A 9,516-nucleotide genomic window follows, 5' to 3' on the forward strand; every position below is an offset into this window, starting at 1 on the left:
AATAAAGGAAAGAAAAGCAAGAGCATTACAAGAGCATGATTAAAAGTATTGATGCATCACTTTCAACCTCTAGTGAAGAATATACTCCAATGAAAAAAGAAAGAAAAAAAGTATGTTCATCAGACACAAGTGCCTGCAGGAATAATTCTTGAATAAACACTACATATTCAAAGTGCAGCACAAAAGACAGGCAAAAGTCAGTGTTTCCCGCTAATGTGAATTTCCTCGTGAAGCGTCAATGCTCTGCAGTAAACCGGGTTAAATTAGCTGAGAGTTATACAAGCATAAAAGGAAAAAACATTGTTATTGAAAAAATAGGATGGGTCATGACATACCAGTCTTTTGAAAGATCTACTTTGGGCTGCTATATTTGCATTGTCATCGGGCTTGGCCCGATCCAAAGCCTGAAAAACAATGCATACATATTTTTAGCACACAAACTTGCAGATATATCACATGTGTGATTACGATTACCTTCAAATCACAAGTTATATAATTGAGAAACATAAAATAGAAAGATGAATCACCTCAGTCTTTAGAGGTATAACACGCAGGCATGAGCCGCATTATATCTAGGGGGTGTTAGGATTTGTGTTTTAAAACTACTTTTTCCGGTGATTGCAATTTAAGATTGTAGTAAATGGTTTTAAAATTCCGTTAATCTGATTATTTAGCAAAAAGACAGTTTCATACCCAGTTGTAAGAAATTGATTCTTTTTATCGTCAACTAAAATTACTTATTTATCCTTTCAACTGAAGGTGAAATTTACCTGGATTAATGATTCCACCCGACGTCTCATCCGAGTATGCATGAAACCTTCGGAACACTGTTACCAAACGTGCACAAAAAAACATGAAATGTCAATTCATACAAAACGAAATAAAAAAATAGACATATTTACTGAAAAATACATAACCACTAATGTAGCCCCATTATCCAAAACCAAAACACATAATTTGATTCCATGCAGAAAAATAATAACTATTAGCAAAAAAAAAGGCGCAGACTTTAAGAGAAAAAAAAAGGCAGAAATCTCACCTTCACATGATAATTCACGTATGCATGAAATGTTGATAAGCTCCAAATGGTTTTGTCCAGCTTCTTTCCTTCCACATGGCGTGGAGAAATAACTGGATGTGTTAAATAAATAGGCGATTAAAAATGTTCATAAACAAACAAACCAGCTATTAAAGTAGTTTCCAGCATTACCAAATGAAACAAAGCCAGCATTTGCAGATAAGGCTTGTTCAGGGGCATCCTTTAACTCATTTGGAGGGGAAGCAGACCACAGACAAGCAGGGGCATTATGAAGTCCAGCAGTACGTCTTGCTTCCACAAACTCCTATAAAAGCAATAGTATATGTTTCAATAAAGAGTAACAGTTTCTGAAAACATGTTGAGTTTAAATAAACAAAGTATAACCTGTAAGAATGATGCCGCAAGAACAGTGTCGATTGAATCACTGAATCTCATAGGAAACACCACAGTTGCCTTGTCTACCTGCCATAATAATTAATAAGTGATTGGTGGAATACCAGAAAACTGGTCATGAGATTATGAACATTTCTATATGGAGAAAACTTCAAAATACACAACTGAAGGTAGCAGTATAAAAGATATAGCAAAAAGACGTGAGCATAAAATATCATCGATTAAGAAGCAAACTTATTGTGTCCAATTACTTCCCACTAGTTACCATCAACAATCTTTGGGAACTCTTATATGGTAAATATTGACACACCAAAAGTTCTAATATTTCTTGAAGAATTCATTTGCATCAGCCTTTAGAACCCGAAAGCCCATTTAGATGCTGAAATTACCATATTTCTCATCTTCACATTGGCCGTAAATATATACTGAAATCGCTGTCGAAACGCCATTGTGAAGAATATTATCACAAATAATAATATAATATTCCAGTTTAACTTATGGACAACGAAATTATAAAGAAAACCCCATTCTATCTGTGGCCCTGCATTTCTCTATTCTTGATACTTCTTTTTTTATCAATTTCCTTCCTCTATGTTACATTTCCTCTCCACAAATAGAAAACTAAAATGCACTGTTGTAAAAATCGTTTCTAGGCGGTAATCGCTATCTCACCTATGTGATTTCAGCTAATCAGACCCGCTAATCAGTAGTTGGTCAAACTCAGGTCATATAGGATCTTTTTTTAAAGGCAGTCAGACCTAGGTTTGCTCATTTATTTGTTATGTTTCCGACTTTACATTTAATTGTTTGTGTATGAACTATACTATGTGAATTTTGAGGTATTTATGTGACCTTTGATATCTAATTTTTCAAAATGATATACATACAACTTTGAAACGTTACATATCAAAATTCCAATCTGACTAATCCTGATTAATTCGCTAGTCCGTACCCCCCACCGACCGATTAGCGCCTAGCGAATTCTACAACACTGCTAGCATGAAAACGTGTGAAACAAAGATAAATCAGAGACTACCCGCATATACAAATCCATAAATATTGGTACCAGCCAGATAATATAAACTTTCACAATGTTCCAAAATATTCGCAAATATCTTATCTTCAGATGTTTATGCAACTAGTGTAATTAGTTCGTGAGGGTAAACTTTTCTTTCTCGCTAGTTGTTTCACAGTCTACACTCGAGTTCTCTATTAGACTGATGGTGTTTATTTGATCTTCATGATTTGGTTTTGTTTGGGCTAAATGATTGGATTTTTTAAGTTCTGTTTCTTGTTACTAACATCCATACCCGACTTACTGAACTTGTAGTGTATGAACTTTACATTTAATTCACACATGTGTCTTGAGGCTCAATAAGAAGTATGAAACTTTAAGAGGTGTATCTTTCCATAAGGACATACCAAAAGATACTAAATAAGTAACCCAAGTTAACTAGTTATTCTGGTTTGGATGATTATGAATGATCACCTAGATAACTGGGCTACATATTATTTCTGAAACACTACTAATTTTAAAAGTGTGACCTTTAAACAGGTTAACAGATTCTCTTGTATGTGTCAATCTCCGTCAACACCCCCTCCAAAACCCACCCACATTTTCTTCATGTGTAATCCACAACCATGGAGTAAACAAATAGCAAAATCGGAGTGTTGAAGACATTTATTTTATCTTACATGGATAGAAAGATGGAGGCACGAATAATATGCTAAAATGTTAAACTTGATTGATTGGAGTGGGGGTGGAATGGATATAGTTATTTGTATTTCCTATAAGCCACTAGCTACTTCCAACTTCCAACCTAATTTGGAACTTTCACTCAACTCAAGGTACTCCGCTACTCACCCCTTTAGGTCAAGATCCTCTAAAAAAAGTTGCTAATTGATTTTTCCGGCCCTAGTTCTCTATGACCCTAGGTTTTTTTACAAATTAAAAATTTACTAATTGGTAATTAGATCCTCCATAAGAAAGTTAAGTAAATTTGGCTGGAATATATTCATGAGCTTAGACATCAAAACTATTTTAAGACCCAATTTTGTGTGTGCATCACCCCTAAATTGGTACTTATTGTGTGCCACTGGAATTATGGAACTAGATTTCGGTCTCAACTGGCAAACTATACTGAACACTTCAAGAACATGAAAATAAAAAAAAATGTGAAGGCTAGCCCAACAGACCTTAACATCCCAATAAACTTTCTAAGGAGTGAAAATTTGGTTGCAAGCCCCATAAGGTGTATAAATACCAGAAAACTTGCACGTCTTGGGCATCATACTTCAACATTTTTAGGCCAGTTTCATTACCCTACCCAAGTACAGTGGCAATTTCATCAAGCATCAAAAGAAATAATACATAATATGATAGTTAATCCGATGTACGCAACTGCAACTGAAGTTTCCCTTTACTCTCATGATTAGAAAATGCATCTGAACTAAAATGAAAAATATATAATATACCAACTTAATTGATCCTCTTCATCAAATAATCAGTCTAAAGTATCAAGCTTTTTCATTACCATAATATATGAAGCAAGAAAGAAACTACAGTACCTGTGGAACAAGGAAGAATGATTCATTTGGTCGGTGCACAAGGGAAATAAGCATTCCTGCATTGGAAGGCACAGTCCTTGAACCAAGGCGCTTCAAGATTACTCTTAGTGGGGCCCCCATCACTACCTCCCTTACAGATGCAATCTTTACCAAAAGAGTCTGTTTATTCTCTGCACAATCAAGAAAATATTAATCATCAACAGATGATGCATGTTACTTTGTTAAAGTGGCTTGGCTTGTTTTATAACTATTATACCTTCATTTGGAGGAAGTTTGGAGAGGTTAAGCTTAACGGTGAGATTAAAGCCGTCTCTTGGAGGATCAAGGATTTGAACAACATTGCCATATGCTGCTTTTATAGCCTCGATAGCTCCAACTGGAAGGCCACTTGAGAAAGCAGTCTCTGGAGGTGGTGTCGGGAGTGATACTGACAGATGTAGAAGATGTGGATTCTTTATTGATGCCTGCAACAATTTAAAAAAAAAAAAAAAACCTATGAAGCTATATTTCCCATATTATTCATTTTTCTATCAACGAAGCATGATATAAGTAAAGTGATTAGAGCAGGTAACCTGGATATGGTAACGAACATCATCAAATTCAACCCAGTGGCAATCCAACTCAACTCCTTTATCAATACTGTTAAACCAACATACATAATGAGTGCTAATGCATTTGAATTATTAAATTATAATATTGAAGCATGCATTTTTAATAATAAGAAAGGAAAAGGACGGTAGTTACTTTTGAACGCGATTAGTCAAGATCTGTAGGAGGTATCTTGAATGAGACTGAAGTAATATCATGGTCTGTCTATCTATCTGTATGTAGTATGGTTCGATCACGCATGGTCTCTCGGCAACTTTGATTTATGCTTTCGTTTTCACTTCACATCCTTCATATTCAATACAATATTATATTAAAGTTATGAATTAGGGATGACAATAGGTCGGGTTTAGGTATTCCCAAACTGGTCCCAATTGTGTCGGGTGGGTTTGGGGTATATTTCCATGGGATGGGATGGGATGGGGTTGGGGTTTGATTGTCATATCCCTAAATTCAATTCAATGATCCCTAAATTGTTATAGATAGAATTAGTAAAAAGAATAACAGACCTAGAATGAATGAATGAATCCAATCCAATCGGCATTCAAATCTCTGGATCTATTAGGCAGCCGGGCCGTTAAACTAAACCCAGATAGATAGATAGATGGATACGACGTTTACCTTTGAAATGGGAGTGAATCGAGAGTGTTATGTTAAGTTGGATTCCAAATGTTTGCAACTGGGTTTCCTTGAGGACAAGTGACGCTCAAGAATACAATCGGAAGGAACAAGAAGACGAACACGACCGTATCAAATAATAATAATAATGATCCCAAATCAGGTTTAGTTTTTTCCCCTCTTTTCAAAAGCTTACAATCTTTTACATGTAATAATAATAATATTATTATTATTCAATGAAATTTAATAATAATAATAATAATGGTTGAGTTATAATAAGAATATTAATTTTTGTAGGAAGATAATCTTGTCTGATCATTTTAGATTTAAATGGTTGAGATTAGATTAGAGAGGAAAACAAGTGTAAAACAAGGGTAACGTAGTGTTCTCGAGTCTCATTTAACGAGGGGAGGAGAAAGAAAAGAAAATAGGAGAGAAAATAGATGAAATTAAAAGCATTATTTCGTGTTCCTGAGTTTGATGGGAGGGGAAGGAAAACAAAGGAATTTAAATGTTTTATGTGTTCCCGAGTTGGGGAGAAAAGAAAAGAAAGTTACAATTTTACTATTATACCCTTTAAGTGAAATAAAAATAGAAAATGCATAGAATAACATTTCTTGGCTCTTCTCGTTAACAGCTTTTTGTCAAACAAACTGCACTTTGACCAAATCACTAAACAGTTATATTAATAGTACTAATGTATGCCAAATAATTCAACAAAGACATTCAAAGAAACTGATACAAGTTATGATGACAACAAACCAAAACCAAAATTATCACTTGGCCACCAAGTATATGCTAATACGATCCTAAATTAAGAAGGTCATCACATTTAATGCCATTGAAAAAAAATTAAACCATAGTTGCACAACCACTAACATCTAAATCAAAACCAAACCATCACTTAAAGCATCAATTACACCAAATAAAAATAAAAAAGAAAAGAAAATTGCACTCCATCTTAATATTCTCCCAAACAACCACTTAAATAGATGTTAGGGGTACAAACTGGATGAAATGAGCCCGAGCCCGAGCTCGGCTCGTTTACTATTTAATATTTAATTTATATTGATTTTTTTATTATTATTTTTTATTTGAGAAAGACCTTAACTGGGCCTAAGCCTGGTTCTAGGTCGTTCAGTATCTTAAACGGGCCAAATCTAGGCTCGAGCTCGACTATGAAGTGTTAACTTAATATGCAACCATATGATTGATGTTTGTATATTGATTTTAACAACCAATTTGCATTCATTTAAGCATGAAAAAAGCTTGATTATTGATTTTCCTATTATTTATATTTATTTGAGAAAGACCTTAATCGGGCCTAAGCTCAGTTCTAGCTCGGTTCTAGCTCGTTTAGTACCTTAAAAGGGCCAAGTCTCGGCTCGAGCTCCCAACAGCCTCTCAAGCATCCATCTGTAACATAAAAAGCAGGTAGCTGATGAGAGAATCTATTTAACTCGGCTCGCGGTACCACAATCTTCCCTTTTAAACACTGTATCCCCGGGCCCCTAAAAACCGACTTGGAACCAGACACACGCGTCAGAAATGTAACTTTTATACTAACTTCATCTGTCTCAACAACCTCAACTATTTCACATTCACCAGCATCATGTTTTTTTTGCATAAAGCCCATATCTGTTTTTCCCTAGGATATATATTAAACATCTTATTACCACGCGCTTCTGCTTTCACAATATGAGAAAACAAATCAGGTGCAACTAGTTTTGGTTTACCAGGAGAGACATTAAATAAACCGCATGTGTCAACTGTCAACACCGGAAATAAGATCTAGTGTTCATATCAATGTGCAGTTATATAAAGAATACATGTGATACACTAGCTTGGCTAGTTTCGAGCTCTTTTTCTAAAGCTTGAGCTCGACTCGTGAGTTGTTTTTTCAAGTTCGGGCTCGCCTCGTTTACTATTTAATAATTAATTTACATTTATTTAAAGGTACTGCAATTAAGTTATATGCAGGTTAGGGGTATAAACGATACGAGCCGAGCTTGACTAGGCTTGAGCTCGGCTCATTTTGACTTTAGTTTGACCTGCATTTTTAGAAAACACTACCTTTTTTTAAAAAGGCAAATAAGCACTATCTTTTACTGGTTTTGCTTTAAGATTAACATATCATTGACCAAAGTTTGCTGCTTATGTGCTATACATGTGAGTAAAAAGTGATACTTAAGGTATCATTTAAAACTAAGGGGAATATGTATTATCATAATTAATATTATACCATATTACAGTTTTGACTTAAATTTGACATGCGGTTTCAAATACTTCATCATATTATCATAAATTCTCAAACTGCCCTTCAACACAAATCTTATGGTTAACAAATACAACAATGACAAAGTATATTAAAGTAGACACTATAACCAAATAAGCACAAAACTATTAACAAAAATAATCCTTTAACCATTAATTGCTTTCAAGATCCATGAACAAAAAGTCAAATAAATAAGAAAGAAATAAAAAAGTCTTAAACATATTAAATTACCAAACAAAATCATAAACTTTACTAGATAAATGCATCCTTAACTCCGTTAATTACTTAAATTCATCATACCTTTCAACAAACGCAACCGCATATTAGGAGAACAACTAAATAATGATCTTGCTTTAGCTTGATTCTCCACCAAATAATTGAAAGCCAGTGCTATTTCATCATGTCCCAAACCCATCGATTCCAATTCTTTAATAATTTCATCACTCGTGAACTCGCGATGATTAACTCTTTCAAGTATTTTATTGCTCTCCTGAATAATTTTATTACCTTCGGCAATAGCATTAGCCACACTACCAACACCATTCATAATCATTGAGGCTAAACCATCATCTTCTTGTTCGACTTTTCTTTTTCTACTCTTATATTTCTTTGCACTTGAAGATTGCCCAGGTAGAGAAGACGTAAGATCAACCACATGAACATCATCATCAAGATTGTATTGGCTCTATAGAATTACATCATTGGCAGCTAAGAATTCATCTAGTTCTGGTGGTGTTTCTGTGTTATTGTCATCATCCTTTTGCAATCGAGCATTTCTTTCTTTAGCAGTTTCAGCTTGTGCACCAGATGCCCTATCCTTTCCAAATAAATCTAGCAGTTCATGATAGTTTGTGACTTTTTTGTCTTCAATGTTGCAGCTTTTGGCTTTGACTATTTAACAAAAGCAAGAGAATCAGTATAATAAACGATGATCGAAATATTCAAGTAAATAATTAAAACACTTACCTCTATTAGTTTTTTCCAGGCTTCATCCTCCGCTTCAATTAGTTGAGTTTCAGGATTCCATGAGAACCCACTTAATGACGTTCTGTTAAACATATCATACCAGGCATAAAAACGACTTTTCAACGTTTTTAAACGATTCTTTAAATGACTTTTGGTAAATTTCATTTGAAGATTTGTGCTAAGCTCCGCAACCATATTTTTGTATGCTTGTGTAGTAAAATTTCCACCAATCCTATAACCACTTATCTGCTGCGTTATCATGGATTGTATGAACGCATTATCCATAGTTTATGTCCACGTCATGTTTTCTTTCTCACTAGTATTTTCATTGGCGTCATGTTTGCTCATTATGACTTGCAACTGGTAAATGTAATATTAGTTAATAATTAAAATTTAACAAGAATACATTGTTAGAATTGGTAAAAAAAAACTTGCAAATAACAGTTAAAAATTGCAATTGATAAATGTAATAGTATTTAATAATAAAAAAAAAACAAATAACATGAATAATTTCAAACATGTACTAATTAATACATTGTCAGAACGAACACTATTCTAAAAACTAATTTGACATATCTATTTCATCTTCTTGTAACATCAAATAGTTAGTCCACATTTGATTTGCAATTGAGTTCCTTAATTGGTCTGCTTAGGTATTACTCTCTCGTATGCCTCTAGTACTATGATGTTCTTCCTCTGTTGGTCCATTTAATACCTCATGTAAGACTTCATCTTCAAGATCTTTGTCACGATCTTCCTCTAGTAAAAAGTTGTGTAAAATACAACATGCCAAAAATATGTCTGACTGTGTTTTACAAGAGTAAAATGGTTCGGCTGTACTTCTAATGATAGGAAACCTCTTTTTTAGGAAACCGAATGCTCATTCAATTGCGTTACCTAATAACGCATGACGAAGTTTGAACAACTCTTTTGAGTTCTCAGGGGCACAAGTGGAGTACTCTTTCAAGTGATACCTAACGCCTCTATATGGTGTCATTAGTGAGCTTGTATGAGGCAAACCCGCATCTACTAAGCAATATTTACCTATATT

General features: G+C 34.2%; 1 protein-coding gene across 1 annotated transcript; it reads right to left on the reverse strand.

Annotated features, from left to right (window-relative positions):
* LOC143539196 (actin-related protein 2/3 complex subunit 2A-like) lies at window positions 1-5,320 on the reverse strand. Its single transcript, XM_077032578.1, has 11 exons — window positions 5,228-5,320; window positions 4,745-4,895; window positions 4,573-4,639; window positions 4,257-4,464; window positions 4,001-4,170; window positions 1,424-1,501; window positions 1,211-1,343; window positions 1,040-1,131; window positions 771-827; window positions 336-404; window positions 1-243 (listed from the first exon to the last, which is right to left on the reverse strand). The coding sequence occupies exons 2-11, from the start codon at window positions 4,804-4,806 to the stop codon at window positions 211-213; spliced, it is 969 nt and encodes a 322-aa protein (XP_076888693.1). The 5' UTR covers window positions 4,807-4,895; window positions 5,228-5,320; the 3' UTR covers window positions 1-210.
* Window positions 5,321-9,516: the final 4,196 nt, after the last annotated feature.

The sequence above is a fragment of the Bidens hawaiensis genome, unplaced genomic scaffold (genome assembly GCF_021521415.1).
Source record: "Bidens hawaiensis isolate Kalapana, Puna unplaced genomic scaffold, B.hawaiensis_p1.1 tig00011824_1, whole genome shotgun sequence".
NCBI lineage: Eukaryota > Viridiplantae > Streptophyta > Magnoliopsida > Asterales > Asteraceae > Bidens > Bidens hawaiensis.

Excerpts from the sequence above, each read along its gene's own strand:
- LOC143539196 (XM_077032578.1), bottom strand. The coding sequence starts at position 4,806 with ATGATATTACTTCAGTCTCATTCAAGATACCTCCTACAGATCTTGACT. Across the intron at positions 1,344-1,423 it reads TTGCGGCATCATTCTTACAG|GAGTTTGTGGAAGCAAGACG; the intron begins GTTATACTTTGT and ends TTGCTTTTATAG. Across the intron at positions 244-335 it reads GTAGATCTTTCAAAAGACTG|AGCATTGACGCTTCACGAGG; the intron begins GTATGTCATGAC and ends GGTTTACTGCAG.